At 33.3% G+C, this 23363-nt stretch overlaps 1 protein-coding gene and 1 non-coding gene across 2 annotated transcripts; one reads left to right on the forward strand and one right to left on the reverse strand.

Moving 5' to 3' along the window:
- Positions 1-443: 443 nt before the first annotated feature.
- On the reverse strand, positions 444-18718 carry LOC114189692 (uncharacterized). The gene is given in 7 exon segments (XM_085666393.1): positions 444-627; positions 16969-17117; positions 17213-17250; positions 17253-17307; positions 17392-17558; positions 17561-17804; positions 18434-18718. Coding segments are annotated over 7 exon segments (1122 nt in total).
- Positions 18424-18645, forward strand: LOC114165463 (small nucleolar RNA U3). The gene has a single exon (XR_003599714.2). It is a non-coding gene; the product is annotated as a small nucleolar RNA U3 (small nucleolar RNA).
- Positions 18719-23363: the final 4645 nt, after the last annotated feature.

Consider the following 23363-nt stretch of genomic DNA (forward strand, 5'->3'; position numbering starts at 1 on the left):
ACGCGGAAAAAAAATTCAAACTTTATTAAAAGCATTAAAAGATAAAATCCATAAATGTGTTCAACGCTTACAAATATAAAACGATTTATAGTAACTGATTACAAAAATAATCCTTAAAATCCTTAAATAATTTCATGTAAAAATTCTCCTGCTGACCCCACTCCAGCTTTAAGTATCCACGTGCTCTCCTACATCAACATCAACTTCCATGTAACGAGTTACATGATCATCACCAATAACACAGAGATAAGGTGAGCTCAAAATAAAAACGCATTACAAGGAACATTATAATAACAATTTAAAACCCTGCTACACTCAAACCTCAGACCCACACTTTCACATCTTCCTCTAGATGCCTCTTGATTCTACACCCTTTGATGGTTACTTTGGTTGATACTTACTGCCACGAGTGTCTACTCGTCCCTCCGACTACAGGTCACCACCTATAGTCCACACGTGGGAATAATCTTGTCACGGCCACAATCTGCAACACCAAGTGGAGTTCCCCAATATGAACTGCAGTCTGTATTTGTCCCAAGACTACCAAACTCAAGGAGGGCAATCTTCCGGAAACCATCCATACGAGCCACGATCTTGCACACTCCACTGGACTTCCAAACCACTAGACTGCAACCACTAGTGCCCACGTGTTACCCCAATACAAGCTACACTCGTAACTAGGCCCCCAACCAAACATCGCCTCAAGATCACCATCCAAAGTTGTGTAGAATCCTCCGTGCAATCCAACTCTGCACCCAAACCGCCTAACGCAACACCCACGTCGCTAGGCTAATTCACGTTCCAGACCGCTTGGCAGGGCACTTGGCGTCGTCGGGCGCCAACCCATTGGATTTTGGTCTAGGCCCAGTTCTACAACACACCCCTGGCAGAACCACTTCCGTCGCCAAGCGCCAACTCTCGGGTTTTCATCCAGAGTTCACTTTGTAGCTTATCTCCTAGCGATTTACACCGTTCCGTTAGACGCCACACTAGTAACTGGTAATTTACTGGTTTTTGGTACTCTAGAATAGGTTCCAAAGAACCTATTTACACAAGACACTCAGTTCATGCAAAACATGCATCCATGACAAGTAAATACACTTTCATATCATTAAGTTGAACTCAAGTACACAATATCACATGGTCATACATAACAAACAAGCATATCCTTGCTTTCATACATCCTAGATAATCACAATAAATCCACATAAAGACACCAAAACAAAGTGTTATACCCAACACACAATCCTAGACAACCAAACAATATACAAAGCACGAAGAACACATAACCATTGCCCCAAAATATCGCACAAGCAATAAAATACTAATAATGATAATAATAAAATTCAACAACAACACCAACAATAATAATGATAATAATAATAATAATAATAAAACGAAAAAATAAAAATAATAATAATGAAAATGAAAATAATAATCAAATAAAATGAAACAATAATAATAAAACAATAATACTAATAAAATAAAAAAATATTAATAATAATAAAACAAAACAATAATAATGATAATAAAATCATAAATAAAATAAAAATGATACTAATAACAATAATAATAAAAGAATAGTAAAATAAAACAAAATAGTAAAATAAAATAAAATAAAATAAAAATCATAATAATAATAATATTAATAATAGTAATAAAATAAAAATAAAAATAAAAATAAAAATAATAGTAATAATAAAATAATAATAATAAAAATAATAATAATAATAGTAATAATAGTAATATAATAAATAATAATAATATATATAAAAGAATAATAATAAAATAATAATTATAATAATAAACATAATAAACATAATAATAATAATAAATAGTAATAATAATAATAGTAAAAATAATAATAAATAATAATAAAATAAAAATAATAACCATAATAATAATAATAAAATAATAATAATAATAATAATAAAATAAAAATAATAGTAATAATAGTGAAATAAAATAATAACAATAATAATAGTAATTATAATAATAATAATAATAATAAAAATAAAAATAATAGTAATAATAGTGAAATAAAATAATAACAATAATAATAGTAATTATAATAATAATAATAATAATATAATAAAAATAAAATAAAAGTAATAATAATAGTAAGAATGATAATAATAATAATAATAATAATAGTAATAATAATAATAATAGTAGTAATAATAAAAAAAATAAGTGTGTCGTATTTAAAAGAAAAACTCTAAACATCACGCTAAGTAAAAAAAAAAAGAATCATAATAATCACAAAAGAGATGGGACACAAAGAGAACTCAATACAACAAAAGCCACAAGCACACGCATCAAAGCTCTTCTAACCTGGATTTCCTGCATCAAAGCTCTTCTAGAGTTCTTTTTGCTCCAAAGAGTCACACATTTGCCTCCACACTAAAACGAGCACCAACTCTCTTTGAATTTAGGTGTGTGCTTGGAAAAATCTTGACGGCTAGAGTTTTCTGAACATCTCTCCTCACTGCTAAAATAATCTAAGCGCAAAAAGAACTATTTTGTGTTCACCAAGGTTCAAACCCATACCCAAACAAATACAAAGCAAAAGCACAACCAACCAACAAATTCATGTTTTGTGGTGTTTTATGCACACATGTGCCTATACATTAAGTCACGAGATCTTATCCCCACGCAAAACAAATTAAGTAATTAATTAACACCACAATGTCATACACAAGACTTACCTAAGTCCTCTCATATAACCAAGTCTCTGAATCACTTGAGCTAGTACAATTCCTTGTCTTCTCTCTCCACATTAATTAACTTAGAAATTCTCGCCCTCACATTTATTAAATAAATATTTATTTATTTATTTAATTTTCTCGGGTCTTACATTTCCCTCAACTTATAGAATTTTCGCCCTCAAAAATTGCACTTACCTGGAAACAACTATGGCTATGTTTGTCTTGCGAGGTCTTCCATTTCCCACGTCTTCTTGTGCGTAGCTTCATCCTAGAAACCTTCATTGTCTGGATCTCATTCTCCCTCACTTCCATGACCAGAGAATACAATATTCTTACTAACCTCACGTCCAAAGTCAGATCTTCCCTGATCTGAACCTCATCCTGATCTGAACATCATCCCCCTATAGTACATGATTGGGACTTGCAATGCGTATCCTTATTTGTGACACGTGAAACACTTGGTCCAAGTTCGCCAGGTGTGGTGGTCCGACAATCTCCTATGTAACTGAATCGATCCTTCGATTAATTTTATATTGCCGATGAACTCCCGAGTCAACTTTCTGAATTGATCGTTCTTCCAATGCTTGTAGTTTGGGAACCCTAAGAATCACCTGCTTTACCGCCTCAACTTCCAATGACCATCTCTTCCTATCTGCGTACCACTTATGTCTTTCTTGTGTTGCATACATCCAATTTGGAACTATTGGCACCAACTCTACTTCAGATACTAGAGCAATGAAGAACTTCACCACTCCAAGGTGAAATTCTAGTACCCACCTCAAAACACGTCTAGGACTCTTCCACGATTGAGATCATCTGCGTCTATTCTTCGCTTGTCTTTGCTAGGTAACTCTGGTTCACACGACACTCTACCCTCACATTTCTGCTTGACCCACAATTGATACGCCATCGTCGATTTATCTCTTTAGATCATCGAACGCCACTTTGTTCGGTATTGCATCGTTCCGAGATGAGATTGGAAAATAACCTATTCACTCTTGCGTTTATGTCCCAATCTCACAAAGGAATCAATTCCAATTAACATTGAGTATGGATTCTTTGATCATCCCGAGACACCACCAAACCCGAGTACTCTGCACTTAGTCGCAACTGTAGCGAAACCACCATCTCACTACTAACTCCCTCTTGTAGACAACCATAACCTAATTCTCATACTGGCGATAACCAATAGTATACGATCTTAATCAAAACCAAAATCCATACCCCAGGCACTACTTTTATTGATGAGGCTCCTCTGTCGCGGTAGTCGCTGGAAACCTCTCCCAATCGGTGTTCTACCGATTGAATCTCGCAAGAAGCGAGGGAAAACGCAGCGGAATGGTTCGTGTATGGTGTTTAGGCTCGAATCTCACTGGTTTCGGAAACCCTAAGAGGTAAAAAGCTAATCTAGGGTTTGGGTGAGCTGATGAACGGTGGGAGTGATCTCTACCGGCATTCTCATTCATCAAAGCTGTTTGTTACATGAGATTGGCTTGCCCTTTATAGGAGAGGCAACCGGAAACCAGAATGAAGAAAGGAACGCTGTCTAACAGACCTAACGGCAAGGGAAACGAAAGTGAAAGAGAAAAGGATCTAACGGCAACGAGGCCGTGTACAAGAATCCTAATGGGAAATGGGTGAGGGGAAAAGAACATGTGATGCGGGCCAGGGACGTGTGATGCACTCTTGTTTGGGTTGGCTGTTTGGGTTGTCAGTTTTGGATGAAGGTGCAACACAAGGAACCCGAGCAGCGTGAAAGAGAAAGAAGCTAGCGGCGTTGACGAGAGAAAGGGACGCGTGGAGAGGAACCCTAGAGATAATTGGGCTGCACGCATGAAATGATTCTCGGCCCAATGAAGACAAAATGTTATTGCATTAGGTTGGTGTGAAGATTCGAAGAAGTAGCAGTTAAAGGTTCCGTACGCGGAAAAGAAATGAAAGCTTGCGGCCCAACAAGCTGAAGCTCTCGTAATGTGAAGAAAGATGAAACACGTGGTGTGCAGAAAGCAAGACTTAGAGAGGAATGGCTCGAAGGCGCTGAATGAATTGTAGAATTGGGCTCGTGTTGTGTTGGCTGCAGCAAGGATGTGGTGCTGGAAGGAAAAATTGAAGAAGCGTGTGATTGTTGATGCAAAGGAGAATTGGGCCGCAGGCCCAATGCCAATCTTCAATAATTGGCAGCTTAGAAAATAGGCTGCATTTAACAAACAAACCCAATTAGAACACATTTATTTAATTAAAAATAAAGAAAAATAAAAGAAATTAAAAAGGAATGGGCCCAGGCATTGGCCCAATGCTGTAAGCCTTATTAGGGTCACATCATTTATGCTTTGTATCCTTTAATGTCCTTATTTACTTCAACCGACTCAGCGACATATATCAAAGACCCGTTTTTCTTAGAACACCACCTTATCGGATTAATCTTCCAAGCTTTGACTCAACTTAACGTCCCACTTGAGATCCTTCCTCCCTTATTCCCTTCCTAGTTTCTACCTTTTTAGCCTTAGCCTCACACGTTGATGAAGGATCATCTTGTTCCTTTTTAAGAATATTGAATATGGTGTGAGTTGATTAAGAAAGCTAAGTGAAATTCCCACTGGACATTAAGATAGCAAGCTATCTAGATGTGAAGGTTCCTTTCACAAAGCTCAAGAGAAGAAGATGATGGATTGATTCAAAATAAAAAGGAAATGGAAAGCACATAAATCATAGAAAACCAAGAACAATTAAAGGAAGAAGAAAACATAAATTGGAAAGGAAAGAAATGGTAAAAATGTGAGAAGCACGCCACTACAAGGCTAAGCTAGAAGCCATGACAACCTTGAAGATGAGTGGATGTGTGTCGCCACTTGCTATGCAAGATAAGGCTTAAAAGTATTCACTCCCTAGGGAGGAAACTCTGACAAATGGTTGAGACACAAGAGTGTTTTTACTTCAAAATCTTCAACCCTTTTACATGTCTAGGAGCACCCCTTATATAGAAGAGTTTAGGGGCCTCTAAGCAAATAAAAGATACCTAAGGATGTCTCTACAAAAACCTAACCTAGCTTCTAGAAGCTAGGTCAAATAAGGTTACAAAAATGAGAGACAAAAGAGCCAACTATGGTGTGTGCAAGGCTAATTTCGTTCTAGCACAAAAGGAGACAAAGTGTAACATCCCTGGCTACCCCTCCTCGGGCCCCAGAGGCTGTCAGGTTACTACAGCCCGATGCACCCCAACCCCTCACCCTTCTCCGTCCATTCATACTGGGTGGGTTGTTGCCAGTGGGAATCGAACCCCCAACCTGACCTTTAACACCTCTGGCTCACCAGCAGATGCTACCAGTTGTGCTGGTTTGCCAGGGGTGTTAAAGGTCAGGTTGGGGGTTCGATTCCCACTGGCAACAACCCACCCAGTATGAATGGATGGAGAAGGGTGAGGGGTTGGGGTGTATTGGGCTGCAGACCTAACACAACCGGTTTGAGGGTGGCAGGTGGGATGCCTGGTAAGCCCAAGAGGATCCGGGGGTGTTACACAAAGAATGTGTCTCATATGTCTCCAAAAAGTGGCCAAAGTGTGCTAAAAACAAAGGAGACCAAAGGTACATAGGTACACTTGCTTCATGCCTTTTACTTTATGCTTTATGCCTTTGCTTTACTCTCTCCTCCACATCATTTATGCTCCCCAATCACCATGCGCCACCTAGCATTGCTTTCTTACTCCTAATTAACCTACAAAGCAAATAAACATAGATTAGCATGTTGGCTTAAGTCAAGTCAACTATAGTCAACAAGTCAAACCTAGTCAAAGGTCAACAAGTCAACTAAAGTTGATTCAACTAAGTCAACTTAGGGAATCAAAAATAACAAACGCAAATGAAAGGGATGAAGGATTAGTGAACTTCCTTTCTAAACATGATTAGTGAACAAGATAATCCTTCATCATTTGGTATCTAGAGCCTAGGTTATCTTGAATATGGTGTTTTTCATGTGCTAACCTTGTCTTGTTGTAGCTATCTTTGTATGGTTCAAATCCACTTCCATTGCACACAAAAACAATGCTGGCAGAAACTGTTCACGATTTTAAAAGATTAAACTGCACCTGCTCAGTAGTCCAAAAGTAACGTTCTTTATATCAAAAGAAATCTCTTTGAGTCTAGTTTCCAACAAAAAAAGAATTAATGCATTTGGAGTTCTGTGGAGAGAGTTATGATCAAATGAGTGAGCAAAGGTCAGAGCTGCCGAGAATACGAAAAACAACGTTTTCAGGTTATGTTGTGACAATTTTGGCTTCGGTTTTGTGACTCTTTTGCTCCTAAATGTGGTTGGATAACATGTCTTTTGATGCTTAGTATTTGATCCTCAAATCCATGAGTTTAAATGCATGATAGCTACATGTTTGTGTCTTTGTGTATGTCATGTTGAGTCTTTAAATGTGTCTAACTTTTACTTGAGTCATATGTCATATGCTTCTTTGAGTTTTCTTATTCTTGTTTCTAAGTATTTGAGCTATTGCATGAGATCTATGCCTTTTGTTGTAGCATGCTCCTTGAAATTGATTTTGACCTAATTTTTAAGGAACTAAGTGTTCAAGACACCCTAAAATATCCTTCTCATCATCTTAAGTACCTAGTTTTGAAAAGAAAAATTATTTTCATGACCAAAAACAGTTTGGCCGAGAGCTAATGTGTTGCTTGGTGAATCCATTTGGCCATTTTTACTAGGTGTTATGCTACCAAATTTTATACTTGGATTTTGGGTGATATTGGAAAATTAGTTCCATGCTTTAACTTGGTTATGATCTTTCTTGGTGTATGCATAATTTGAGGTATAATCTTGGCTTGTTCAAATGCTTTCCATAGAGTCTTTAAAAGTGTTTTTCATTGCTTTAGTCTTATTCAAGTTTTGTCTTTAAAACAAAATTTCCTTAGAAGTTAAACTTTCTTGTTTTTGTGCTTTTTTTGCTTGTCACTAGGTGTTCTTTGTTGTGTCTTAGTAGTTTTCTTTTCTTGAAACTCTTGGGATGTTGTGGCCGAATCACTTGTCTTGCATTTGAAAGGTTTTGAACAAGTTTTTAAAAGTGTTTGCTTCACTCCTTTGGTGGATTTTGAGTGCTAGCCTTGCCTTGTTACTTTGGGAGAGTGATCTAAACACTTGGGTTACAATTTGGGTTGGATTTGGTCTCGGTTTTCATGTTGTCTAACCTCTAATCCATTTATTTTGTCTCGGATTTGAGTGTTTTTGTTGTAGGAATCATGGCAAGTTCATCAAATGCACCTACACCAAACAAAAACAATACATTGATGAGATTGCTTCGGGATTTGGAGTTGTCTAGGAAGGAGGCCTTTGAACAATTAAGAAAAGACAAGGAGCAAAGTGACCTAAGAATCCAAGAGCACATTCAAAGGCTTGAAGCTAAAGAGCAAGAAAGAGAGGCTAGGAAAATAGGGTATTCTAGGCGCAACCCATCACAAGAGAAGCAAACTCCAAAGATTCCTAAGTTCTATGGAGGAAGTGATCCCAAAGTCTTCCTTGATTGGGAAGCTAAAGTTGATCAAATTTTCAATGAAAATCATGTAAAGGATCAAACACAAGTTGATCTAGTAGTTTTAGGATTTTTGGAGTATGCCAATACTTGGTGGCATAAAGTTTGTAAGAATTATGACCAAGGGCCACCCGTGGCTTCTTGGATGGACATTAAAACTCTTATGCGCGCTAGATTTGTTCCTCCCTCCTATAGGAAGGAACTTCTTTTGAAGCTCCAAAGGCTTTACCAAGGTTCTATGAGTGTGAGTGAGTACTTTAAAGAATTAGAGTCTCAAATGCGTAGGGTTGAAATAAAAGAAACTAACAAAGAAAAAATAAAAAGATTTGTGAGTGGTCTTAGGAGAGACATACAAGACCAAGTAGAGTTGTATGAGTACTCCATTCTTGAAAATGTTTTCACACTTGCCCTTGGGATTGAAATTCAATTGAAAAGAAAAAGAAGGGCAAGGAAGAGTTACTCACCCAACCACTACTTTAGTCACTCATGGAAGGGAAATGATAAAATGAAACATGATAAGTTCCCTTCTAACTCTCATCAAGAACTACAAAGTAAAAGTAAGTCACCAAGTGATCACATTCACCATTCCACTTCTCCAAGATCAAGTTCTATTAAATGTTTTAAATGTTTGGGTTATAATCACATTGCTTTAAATTACCCAACCAAGAGGACCATGATCTTAAAGAAGAGTAATGATGTTGAAAGTGAACACTTATCTCCCCATTCTCTTTCAAAAGAACCTTCTTCCTCTAGTAAAACTAAAATTTTTGAGAAAGACCCTATGTTATTAAGGCGCATGATAGGTCAAGATCAAAGTGAGCTTGAGCCAACTCAAAGAGAAAACATTTTTCAATCTAGATGCAAAATTAACAAATGGGTTTGCTCTCTAATTATTGATGGAGGAAGTAGTACCAATGTAGCTAGCACAAGGTTGGTGGAAAAGCTTAGCTTAGAGACCATTCCTCATGCTAAGCCCTACAAGCTTGCTTGGATAAGTAAAGAGGGAGAAATAGATGTCAATAAACAAGTCCTAATTAACTTCTCTATAGGAAGCTACAAAGATGAGGTGCTATGTGATGTTGTTCCCATGGAAGTCACACATATCTTACTAGGTAGGCCATGGCAATTTGATAAACAAACTTTACATGATGGCCATACCAACCAATACATTTTCTTCAAAAATGGGAAAAAGACAACTTTACTACCTCTATCACCTCAAGAAGTTAATAAGGATAGAAATAAAATAAGAAAATATAAAGAAGAAAAAGAAAAGGGGCAAGCTTTCACCAAGGTGTTACTTGCCTACAAAAAAATTCTTCCAAAGCAAGATGTGCATCACTCTTCCTTCTTTTCCCAAGCCAAAAAGGAAGGCCCAAAGCATAAGCAAGAGAGGAAGAGTAGTCTAGAAAATAAAGATGGCCTAACCAAAGCTAGGGGTAATACCCTTAGAAAGGATGGAACAAAAGCTCATAAAAGGGAGGCGCAAATCCTCCCCCAAATCAAGTCAAGTTCCATCCACAAAGGCTTAAAGAATTTGTGGTTAAATTCTCTCCAAGAAGGGGAGGATGATGAAGGATTGACCCCAACCAAGGATGGAGGCACATGCTTAAGAAGACTAAGCATGTTTAGAAAGGAAGTTCACTAATCCTTCATCCCTTTCATTTGCGTTTGTTATTTTTGATTCCCTAAGTTGACTTAGTTGAATCAATTTTAGTTGACTTGTTGACCTTTGACTAGGTTTGACTTGTTGACTATAGTTGACTTAACTTAAGCCAACATGCTAATCTATGTTTATTTGCTTTGTAGGTTAATTAGAAGTAAGAAAGCAATGCTAGGTGGCGCATGGTGATTGGGGAGCATAAATGATGTGGAGGAGAGAGTAAAGCAAAGGCATAAAGCATAAAGTAAAAGGCATGAAGCAAATGTACCTATGTACCTTTGGTCTCCTTTGTTTTTAGCACACTTTGGCCACTTTTTGGAGACATATGAGACACATTCTTTGTCTCCTTTTGTGCTAGAACGAAATTAGCCTTGCACACACCATAGTTGGCTCTTTTGTCTCTCATTTTTGTAACCTTATTTGACCTAGCTTCTAGAAGCTAGGTTAGGTTTTTGTAGAGACATCCTTAGGTATCTTTTATTTGCTTAGAGGCCCCTAAACTCTTCTATATAAGGGGTGCTCCTAGACATGTAAAAGGGTTGAAGATTTTGAAGTAAAAACACTCTTGTGTCTCAACCATTTGTGAGAGTTTCCTCCCTAGGGAGTGAATACTTTTAAGCCTTATCTTGCATAGCAAGTGGCGGCACACATCCACTCATCTTCAAGGTTGTCATGGCTTCTAGCCTAGCCTTGTAGTGGCGTGTTTCTCACATTTTTACCATTTCTTTCCTTTCCAATTTATGTTTTCTTCTTCCTTTAATTGTTCTTGGTTTTCTATGATTTATGTGCTTTCCATTTCCTTTTCATTTTGAATCAATCCATCATCTTTTTCTCTTGAGCTTTGTGAAAGGAACCTTCACATCTAGATAGCTTGCTATCTTAATGTCCAGTGGGGATTTCACTTAGCTTTCTTAATCAATTCACACCATATTTAATAATCTTGAAAAGGAACAAGATAATCCTTCATCACACGTTCCCACTTTCCACCTCTGACCTTAGACCTATGCTAAGACGTAGTACCAATTTGACTTCTTAACTTTGTTGCACAAGCATGCACCGATACCTTTTCTTAATCTAACCTTTGAACTCAACTCCTCTTGCACAACTGGTGGTATTAGTCCCGAGAACTTATTCCAAAAGATCCTTCGGTCTAATGTGTCGTTTTTAAACTCCAATGTCGCATTTCACCCACTGAACCACCATTTAACATTCCTCGGTCACCAATTCTCAACCTTTTGCATAATTGCCTCTCCGAGCAAGAGATTGTCTCAAGGGCCCTACCCAACCCTTGCAAAGTAAGCAGGTTAGATTTGACCTTGAATCTGGATTCCTCTATCCTTACAAACAGCAAACACACCCCACAAAAGCGCAAGCCTAACAAGAAAAGAATAGGAAATAAACTCAAACTATACTCTCCTCCCCTTTACCAAAACCTTTAATATTAAAAAAGAAAACTATCTCTGATATAGTCATGAGTGTGCACCCTCATCACTCTACCAAGACACTTTTTGTTCTTAATGCTTTAAGTTTCATTTTCATTCCCTAAAAAAAACAAGCCTATGAGATTCACCTTGAACATGCGGCCTACTATTTATATGGAACATCCAACACAACCTAAATTGGTTGAAACTTGCCCAAATGCTGGTGTCGAGACTACCAACTCGCACCCCAACACGTACTATCAGTCAACACAACACATGAGCCTCACTCAACAAGACTCAACAGTCTAATCAAACACACATAGTTTCGCAACCGAAACACGACAAGCTCACTCCCCAATGGCCAAAAATCTCTTGAAAACCATTACTCTGATACCAAATATAACATCTCGGTCGGATATTACTATTTTAAATAAAATAAAATGAAGCTAAAATAAAACGCATTTAATAACAAAAGTTTTTTCCCAAAATGCGGGAAAATTTCAAACTTTATTAGAAGCACTAAAAGATAAAATCCATAAATGTTCAACGCTTACAAATATAAAACGATTTATAGTAACTTATTAAAAAAATAATCCATAAAATCCATAAAATAATTCAATGTAAAAATTCCCATGCTAACCTCACTACAGCTCTAAGTATCCACGTGCTCACCTACACTAACATTTGCTTCCTTGTAACAAGTTACATGATCATCGCCAAACGCACACAGATAGGGTGAGCTCAAAATAAAAATGCATTAGAAGGTACATTATAATAACAATTTAAAACCCCTAAAACTTCTACTACACTCAAACCTCAGACCCAAACTTTCACATCTTCCTTTGGATACCTCTTGATTCTACACCCTTTGATGGTTACTTTGGTTGATACTTGCTGCCATACAGGCCACCACCTATAGTCTACACGTGAGAATAATCTTGTCACGACCACAATCTGCAACACCAAGTGGCGTTCCCCAATACGAACCGTAGTCCGTATTTGTCCCAAGACTACCAAACTCATTGGCTACTACCGATGAGGGCAATCTTTCGGAACCCATCCGTACGAGCCATAATCTCGCACATTCCACTGGACTCCCAAACCACTAGGTTACAACCTTGAGTTTGCCACGTGTTACCCCAATACAAGCTACACTCGTAATTGGGGCCCTAGTCAAGCATCACCTCAAGACATCCATCCAAAGCTGTGTAGTATCTTCCACACAATCCAATTCCACACCCAAAATCGCCTAGCGAGACACTCACGTTGCTAGGCTAACTCGCATTCTAGACCGCCTGGCAGGACACTTGGTGTCGTCGGGTGCCAGCCCATTGGATTTTGGTCCAACCCCAATTCTACAACACACCTCTTGGCGGGACCATTTATGTCGCCAAACGCCAACTCTTGGGTTTTGATCTAGAGTTCACTTTGTGGCCTATCTCTTGGCGGTTTACATCGTTCCGCAAGACGACACACCAGTAACTAGTAATTTACTAGTTTTTGACACTCTAGAATAGGTTCCATTGAACCTATTTACATAAGACACCCCGTTCATGCAAAACATGCATCCATGACAAGTAAATACACTTTCATATCATTATGGTAAACAAAGTGTTATATCCAACATACAATCCTGTACAACCAAACAATATACAAATAAGGAAGAATACCAAACTATTGCCTCAAAATATCACACGAACATTAAAATAGTAATAATGATATCAATAAAAACAATAACAACAACAATAATAATGATAATAATGATAATAATAATAATAAACGAAACAATAAAAATAAAAATAATAATAATGAAAATAATAATAAAATACATGAAACAATAATAATAAAACAATAATATTAATAAAATAAAACAATAATAATAAAATATTAATAATAATAAAATAAAGTAATAATAATTAAACAATAATAATGATAATAAAATCTTAAATAAAATAAAAATGATACTAATAACAATAATAATAAAAGAATAGTAAAATAAAACAAAATAATAATAATAATAATAGTAATAATAATAATAAAAATAATAATAAATAAAATAAAATAATAATAATAATATTATAATAAATAATAATAATATAAATAAGTATAATAATAAAATAAAAATAATAATAATATTAAAAAAAATAATAATAATTATAATAATAATAATAATAAAAATAAAAATGATAATGATAATAAAAATAATAGTAACAATAATAAAAATAAAAGTAGTAATATTTATTAACTTAGAGATTCTCGTCCTCGCATTCATTAAATAAATATTTTTTTATTTATTTAATTTTCCCAGTATGTCTTATGGATCGAGTAAAGGCTCGAGCATGTTATAACTATAGTTCCTGAGAGACAAGAGTGATTGAGCAATGGCGTGTGTAAGATCTCAAGGTTCAAGTCAATACAAGTCAATACATCAGTCCTTCGAAGGTTGTGTTTGTAGTTCTTGGTATATGAATGAGTTATGATATTAGGCCTTTTATATTTGGATTCAGATTGTATGATTTGTGAAAGCTACGTTTTTTTTCCTGAATTGCTAGTAGATTCTTTTCTTATTTATTTAAAACTTATAAGTTTTAAATTAATTATAGCTTACCTAATTGTTTGTTATATCGTGGTTTGTCCACCTACAATGATCGTATGTTATATATGAGCAAATAATATTGTAAAAAAGAGAATTTTGAAATGATAGGACTTTAGATGATCTTCCTAGAGAGAGTAACATTTGTTATGTATATATTTTTTGTATTGTATACATCCTTCTAGTTGATGAAGTGTGATTTATCTTTAAAAAGTTTTGTTTTGTTTTGTTTTCCTCGGGGAGAATTTGTAAATATATTTTATATACTTATTTGTTTGGTTTATGCTTTTTATCAAATATGAAATATTTTAAATTAGTAAGGTGAATCCTATCAATTGAAACGTTACATCTATGGTGTTGTTTTGCATTTCTTGCTATACATGACTCATTAGTTATCATGACATTATTTTATTGGTTAAATTATGTCTTTGGTCCCCTTGTTGGGTGAAAAAATATGAACTTGTTCATTTTTTATGCATCTCAATTTGGTTCATATTTTGAAAGATTTGATGCAATCAGGTCATTTCCGTTAGTAATGTACTAACAACATTGTTGATACAATATTAACATATTAACGAAAAGAACCTGATTGCATTAAATTTAACAAAATAGGAACCAAATTAAGACGTATAAAAAAAGCTAAAAATTAATATTTCTCAACAAAAATGTGGATAAAAAGCATTATATAACCTATGTTATTTTGTTTCAAGGGAATCGATATTCATTTGCTCAAAATAATATTAATCACTCAAAAAAAAAAAAATTATGCACCTTTTTCCTTAATTATCGAAAAAAACAATTCTCTGCTTCAAGAGATTTGGCAATATCTTCGAAGGATCTTCATCATCCTAAAACGGATTGCCATCTTCAACTTTCACTAGAGTCAAAACAACTATATACAAACATATCGGACTTTTACTTCCTCCCCCGGCAATTTCTTCACTCACCCCTCAAATTATAAAACTAAGCCTTCTACCTTCCATAAAAGTGATTTTGTAGATTACGTATTTCGAAAACATTTTAAACTTTCAGAAGAATAAGATTTCCAGAATAAAATTTCTAAAATAAGATTTTTAAAGCAGAATTTCCAAAATATATGAAATATACTAGTTTAGCTTGTGTACGGGTTTATGAAATATATCACATGTGGACATCCACAATAAAGCTGAAATGAATGACATTTTGGTGTTCCAGATATGTGTATATTCACAACCTTTTTTTATTTATTTTCAATTTGAATTTTTTTTAGTCTCGATCCATTTGTTGCAGTAGTATTACTATAACACGTATAAATATAAATATAGTAATTGGTTAATTTATTTTAATTTTATGAAACATATTTAATATTAAAAAAATTAAAAATTATTTTTTTAAAAAATTATATTGTAGATGTCGACATTTGTAGTAATGCTGAAACGAATGTCATTTTTGTGTTTCGGATGTTCACATCCACAACTTTTTTTTTTTAATTTTCAATTTAATTTTTGTTTTATTTTGATGCTTGATCGATTTGTTGCAGTATTATTACTATAACATGTATAAACTTTAATATAGTAATTGGTTAATTTATTTTTAATTATATGAAACTGATTTAATTTAAAAAATTTAAAAATTAGTTTAATGAAAAATTGTATTGCGAATGTGGACATTTGATATAATGTTGAAACAAAGTCATTTTTGTGTTGTGGATGTCCACATCCACAACCTTTTTTTCTTTAATTTTCATTTTGAATTTTTTTTTCTTTGATTCTTGATCCATTTGATGCAGTAACCACACTACAACATGTATAAACATTAATATAGTAGTTGGTTAATTTATTTCCAATCATATGAAACTGATTTAATTTTAAAAAATTGAAAAATGATTTTTATGAAAAATTGTATTACGGATGTTGACATTCGTAATAATATTGAAACAAATGTCATTTTTGTGTGCGGATGTCCACATCCGCAACCTATTTTTTTTTTTAATTTGAAATTTTTTTGACTTTTATTCTTGATCCAATGCAGTAATTAGACTATAACATGCATAAACATTAATATAGTAGTTGATTAATTTATTTTCAATTATATGAAACTGGTTTAATTTTAAAAAATTTAGAAAATATTTTGTGAAAAATTGTATTGTGGATATCGACATTCACAATAATGTCGAAATAGATGTCATTTTTGTGTTACGGATGCCCACATCCGCAACCTATTTTTTTTTTAATTTTCATTTTGATTTTTTTTGGCTTTGATTCTTGATCCATTTGATGCAGTAACCAAATTTTTTAATTTAATATATTTAATAAACATTAAAAAATAAATAATACAACACCACATTAAACAATATATATTAATTATTTTTACTTTAGTTATCTCTATTATAATTCATATTGTTTTTCCAAAATCACTATTATAAAAAGAAAATTAATCAACAAAGTAAAAAAAATTAAATTAAATTAACTTTTATATTTTCAAATTGCACATAAAATAACTTAGTACACAGTACAAAATCCATTTTAAAATCAACAAATTCAAAAAGACAAAAAAAATTATTTTTTTTCTCATTGTTTCAAATAATACCTAAAATAACTAAAAACACACTTTTACATAATCATACAATGAATCCAGGTATGTCGACAAAAGCTAAATATATTGTTTGAGATATAGACTTGACATAAAATTTAATGATCCAATGGTTTCTGGGATAAACGGCTTCTCTTCTATTTTGACATCTTTCTGTGCCAGCAAAACCATGGAATGATAAAGTACATCAGCCATCTCTGAAGCAGTACGTGACTTGTCCTCATTATTCCCTAGTGTTTGACACAACTCATTTGCCTCTTCCATGCAAGTAGAAAGATAGAGTTACAATCTGAGATCATAAACAGACAATCTTTTAATCCATATTGTACCTTCAAGAAAAATGAATCATAATAAAAGTGGTGTTAAAAGGCTTCTTAATAACTGAAAATCATGTAGAATGTGATATTTTTGGGACAAACAGGTAAAAAAGGGGTATATTGTTTCTCTTTTAAATTTCAACTCAATATAATAACATGCCAAGTTATACACACCTGATTTTGGAACACAACAACTTATCATTAAGCAATAATCGCTTTGTCCATGAAGGCTTCTCATTTTCTCCAGTTAACTCTGTTTTCCGTTGTGAGATTGTTGACTCCAATGCATACAAAGAGGTTAATGCCAAATTATTTCCTTCATCCTATAACAGATAACCAAAAACAATTTGAATGTTACTGCACTTTCTCTCCAGCAAAACATGGCAATTATATGTATTTTTTATTTGCTTTTAGTTACCTCTTGTTGTTTTAACAAGTCAAAGACTGATGTATAATTAACATGTTTCTGCCCGTGTGGCATGTAGGACCATCAGGTTTCCCCAGATATATTATCTGAAAAGTAAACAACATACCGTATGAAACTAAAATTAAAAAGGAAAAACTAAACAATTCAATGAGAAAAAGGGAAGTGCTTACATAATCACAGTCACAATCAAGAAAGACATCATGAATATTGATAAAATTATTAGAGGTCTCTCCTTTGGTCCACAATGTCGATCTTGATCGGCTATAGAAAGTGGCCTTTCGAGAAGATAGGGTTGTGGCAACTGCTTCTCTGTTTGCAAAACCTTGCATTAATATGGCCCTGTGTCAACATTCTGAGCTATTGCCACAACTAAGCCTTTGTCATCCCATTTTACACTATCCAGTAATGAATCTATCTTCAATAAGAACAAAAAATTGAAAACACGAAATGCTAAGAAAATCCACAAAGAACACAAAGGATGAATGTTCTTGTTAGAACAACATATTATATTAGCAATACAATCACCATAAAAAAGTAAGAGAATTTGTGGACTTGATCGTACGGAACAAAATTGTTGACAGTGAAGTAAGAGAATTTAGGTGACAGTGAAGTACCTTATATACAAACACAATTTCGAAATCTTAAATCTTCAATTTCAGCCCACCAAAAACAGTGCACATTGCTTCAAATTTCCTTTTGGTTTATTTCTTTTGTCGTGTTTGGTGAATGAAACAATAATCTATAGACCTGATTCTACAAGCACCTGCAACTAAAGTTTCATTCTGATTCAATAACTGCTTTTGCATAAGCACATGGTTCCTATTCACACTTTTATTCCATGATTTGAGATTGTTTTCAGAATAGCTAAGGTTAATTACTAGTCATGAATCATTATCCTTAAACAAGCAAGTGCATACTTTCACAGATGAACAAATATAAAAGATATATGATGATGGGAAACATTAGAAATGTTTAACTGATTTCAATGTTTCATAAACTGATAATTTTAGTATATAGAGATGATGGCATGTAGTTTCGAGAGAAGTTATCAATAAAATATTTCAGCACACACACATCACTGCACCCAAGCAATGCGTCATATTTGCCTCAACAATCTGCATTTCGGAAAGCCGGTTTGTCCCACATCGGAAACTTTTTGAAAATTACACTAGTTTATAAACCTCTGCGAAAGAGCTCTGGATACGACCTTACTTGAACAGGATCTGTTCTATAGGTTCGTACCTCTGTATCCTTAAGTTCTAAGGAGACAGGAACTGAAATCTGGTGGATGAACCATGACTCTGTGATCAGAGCGTGATTAACGGCTAGATGACCTTCTTCTTGGATTAGGAAACTCTTCAGCTGTAGAGGATCGTTCCTGGTCAGCAATGGCTTTGGATGGTCACAGAGTTGTCTGACAGATTCCTCAATATAATTTTTCTTCTTGGAAAATTTTAGAGTTTTGTTTTTCCGATACAGGACACCCAAGTCTGTCATCTCTTGATTACCTTTTTTAATATATATTTTTAACTACTATACATATTTTTTATTTCTTATATTCTACGACAACAATAAATACATAATAAATATTAATTTTTCCACCAAAACTTTGGCTTAAAAATAACTTTTTATTAAAACTTCTTTTAATTAGATGGGTAAATAAGATTTTTAGACAAAACTTTTCTAAAAATATCATCCCCATCATTTAGCAAAAATGTCAGATTTAAGATATAAAACTAATAAATAAGAAATTGATAATGAAATAAATATTAATTTATAAACATATAATAAAGAACATGAATTTAATGCAGCACAACTAATTTTGTTACTATAGAATAAAAGCAATATATACTCAAAACTTATAATGTCCACTAATTCTAAACATATAATAAAAGCAATATCACTTTATTTACTATACAGATCATGGTGCTTCAGGATGGGGCTTTTCTTATTTTACCCACATAATTTCAATATGCACCCCTATCAATACTACTCACCTTACCATTTTTTTGTAAATTACGCTATTTATGCAAACACACAAGAATTTGTTTGCTTCTTGCACCTCCATAATTGCTAAATATACATCTATAAGTTTTGAAATGTTCATTTTACTTCTTGGAATTTTATTTTAAAGCATCTCCTCCTTGTTCACAGTTTTCTTCCGTGATATTTCTCCACCAATAGTCTAAGTAGAAGTATTTTGACTAGCTTTAATAATAGTAACAGTGATTTAAAGTTCATTAACTTCAAGTACGTGGAGAAGGTATGAATCGGTTGTTTTGTTTTAATAGTTGTGGATTGTCTTCCATATCTTGGATTTGGAGGAGGTTTTTAGAAAACACATTATGGAAGAGATCATTTCTTTCTGTATTTCTATAATTCAAAAGTTTTTTACTTATTGTATGCACATATTTTCCTCATACACTCCCATTTTTTTTAAAAAAAAAAATCTAATTTTATCCTTTCAATTTTATAACCAAATCAACCTCTAAAATCTCCATTGATTTTCGTCGATGTCCTTGTGGTTTCTTGCTTTGGACATTGGATTACACACTCTTATTGGATTGTTGAACAATATTATTAAAAAAAAATTGCATTACATAATCTAGAAGTCTTTTTTAATTACATAATGCTGAAAAAAAAATGAACTAAACAATTAGAAACAAGATAACCTTTAAAATATGAAGATATAAATATCTTATGTCTACTTCCTATGTGTTTCAATTTATATCTTAAAACATATATTATTGATAAGATTAATGTTTAATTATTACTTTTGTCCCTATATTAAAAAAAAATATTCAATTATTTTTATTTAATTGTGTCCCAATTTTGTTTTAAATCGCACAATGGTGACTTTTTTTGTTAAATTATCATTAACATTGTTTACCAGGTGTTATATGTCAGTATTATGAACTTTTATTTATTTATTTATTTTTTAATGTTTTTGTTTTCCTTTTTTTTTCATCTTTCATCTCCTTCCTTTTTCTCTCCACGCTACCCCTCCATCTCCTTCCTCCTCCTTTTCTCCATGCCACTCCTCCATCTTCTTTCTTCTCCTCCCCACACACTACCAACCCCAATTGTGCAAGCACCACACCACCAACAGAACCCCAACTCTTATTCCTCTTTTTCTCTCCTAATTTTGCTCATGAGAAACCCCAACCCCAAATTATGATGAAGAGATGCAGAGTCCAAAACTTAGTGAGTTATGGTTGGGTAGTGTCCATGCTAGTAACAACAACTAGCTACAATCTTTCTTTCATAATTAGCAAGCATGGTTATGTCATAACCTCATCAATGTAAAAGTAAACAGAACACAAAAACCCTTATCCAATAAACATGCTTTTATTGCTTATTTGGTGCCATAGGATTATGCTATTTTCATCCAACATAAAAAATAATTATTCCTCAGGTTTATGTTTCAACGGGCTACTCACTATAGCTCTGAGAGGCCTCGCCGAAAATTACAGAGATGGCAATAAAGGGGTGTGTGAGTGTGAGTAGAGTGAAACATTGGAGATTTCAATTGTGATGGTGGGTGAAGGAAAAGTGAAATTAGAAAGGGGAAGTAAGATATTTGGGAATGGAAGAGAGAAATTGGAGGAAGAAGAAGGTAGGTAGTAATATCTTGTGGGGTTTGCTGGTTGAAGAAGAATAGTAAGATTATTCAAAAATAAAAATTCAAAAAATTCAAACAAACATAGAAAAAAACAAACAAAAGAAACCTAGATACTCACATGTGGCCCTTAGCAAAAGGTGTTAACGCCAATTTAACAAAAGGACCAACATTATGTGATTTTAAATAAAATTAGGACTCAATTGTAATGCCTCCTTACTACAAAAAGGAGCTTTCCAAATTACAACAACTTACACAAGAGAAAGATGCACTTATAGAAAGAGAAATAAGAGAAAAAGAAGAGAGAAACAAAGAAGAGAGAGAAAAGAGAGAAAGATAATAGAAACAGAAGAGAAAGAAAAGAAAGAGAGAGAAGAGAAAGAAAAGAGGGAAAGAGAAGAGAAGGAAAAAAGTGAAAGAGAAGAGAAAGAAAGAAAAGAGAGAGAAGAGAAAGAAAAGATAGTGAAAGAAGAGAAAGAAATTAGAGAGAAAGAAGAGAAAGAGAAGAGAGAAAAAGAGAAAGAAATGGAAGAGCAATCTGAATTATCAATAAGAGAGAATACTAACTGGCCTCGTATTGTTTTGTTGCCTTAGGAAGATTTGTTTATCAAGGAATAATGACATCAACAATGGAAGGACAAAAAGGTGATAAAAAAGAAAGATACGAGCTTGGAATTCAATAAACCTATGCTTGATAATAGAGATGACAAATAAACCTGCCCCCGTGGGTATTGCTCGAACTCGTTCCCGTTTTGACGGGGAATCCCCGCATTGACTAGGTATGCGTATGGGTATGAGGAATCCCCAACTTTTTCAATTGGGTATGGGGATGAGTATGTGGATGTACATATCTCTACCATAATACCCGTCCCCGCCATATCTCCGTCCACGTTTAAATTATTAAATATATACTTTCTATTTTTTATTTCTTCTAGTTATTTGATTTGTCATGAAACTCATTCACATCTCTGATATATTTTTCATCTTATCATAACCTTTATGTAATTATGTTAAAATGATATATGTCAATTAAAAATTTTATGTCTCACATTTGAATATTTTTATTTATTGTATATTTTCATCTTTTACATGAGAATGTTTAGTACTATCAATTTAAGTGATTAATAGCATAAATCTTTCATTTATTAGGTAATAGAAAAAAAAATTTTACTTATTATTATTAATTTTTGTTTCATTTGAAGAACTCTTTTGTTTCGCTAAAACAATTTTTGTTATTTCTCAACCATTGAGTATATATGTTGATATTTGAAAAGTTTTCTTAGATCTCTAAGGTATTTTTCATTTTATCATACCCTTAATTATACATTTGTTTTCCTTTGTGTGATTTCTTTCAATAGTCTCTCTAATTGTTTATAAGACACATATTTGTTGATTTTTTAATATTTTTATTTGTTGTTTATTTTCATCATGTAGAATATTATTTCGATATATTTTATCTAATTATTTTTTATTTTCTAACTCATTATCAATTATACTGTAATATAAACAAATTTTATTTACTACAATATAAAAATTTAATGTAATTGACATGAATATTTTTTTATCACCATCCAACATATATTGGAGTTCAAAGATACAAGATCTATGTTAAAAGTGATGTATTATAACTTTTATTAGTATATAAAAAAGATATTCATTACAATTTAAAAAATTGAGTAAACAAACATTTAAAATATATTTTAATTTGAATATTAGTTTTCCTTTTATATTCTTAAAAAATATTTTTAAATTTTATCAACTAGGTTATATTAATGTTTGCAAATTTAATAAATGTTTTGGTTCTCATGAAATTTTATTTGGTATTCTAATCTAAAATGTAAACAATTATAATTTATTTTAAAGTATTTGATATCAAAGAAACAATCATCCTCCTAATATTGAATATTTGATAATATTATGTTTCCTTTACCGTAATTTTTTATTATTTTATAAAAATTAATTAAATTAATATTGAAGTAGTAAGAAAACATGTATGTGTATGGGTACAAGATTATACCTGTTATCCGGTGGAGATAGGGATGAGACAAAAGTTTGATACCCTTTGGGTTTGAGTATGAGGATGTGGATGAATTTTTTCTACGGGAATGAGTATGGGATAGCGAAACACGTCCCGCCCTGCCCCGTTGCCATCCTACTTGATAATTTGTTAGCTTGTTTGCCAAGTACTTCGGATATTGAAATCGATTTTTTTAGTTTGAATCCAAATTTTAAAAGATCTATACATGAGTCAATTTGGTTGCCCATTCCACACCAAAATTATGGGCAAAACGCAAGTTTGGAAATATATTCACAAGAGAAAGTTTGTTTGTCCATTCTCAACCAACCTAGGGGCAATCAAAGTCATCCTTATAATTTGACTATTTATTTGAGCAATATTCTTGAGATTTTCTTTGAGCGTGACATTTTTAAATTAAAACTATTTGATGACTTGTGCATGTGGGTATTTGACCTTGGAGGAGAATCTCCAAAACCTTTGAAAATAAGAGATTGGACTCTTTCAGG

The sequence above is a fragment of the Vigna unguiculata genome, chromosome 1 (assembly GCF_037176805.1).
Source record: "Vigna unguiculata cultivar grain cowpea cultivar isolate G323 ecotype 2 chromosome 1, ASM3717680v1, whole genome shotgun sequence".
Classification (NCBI taxonomy): domain Eukaryota; kingdom Viridiplantae; phylum Streptophyta; class Magnoliopsida; order Fabales; family Fabaceae; genus Vigna; species Vigna unguiculata.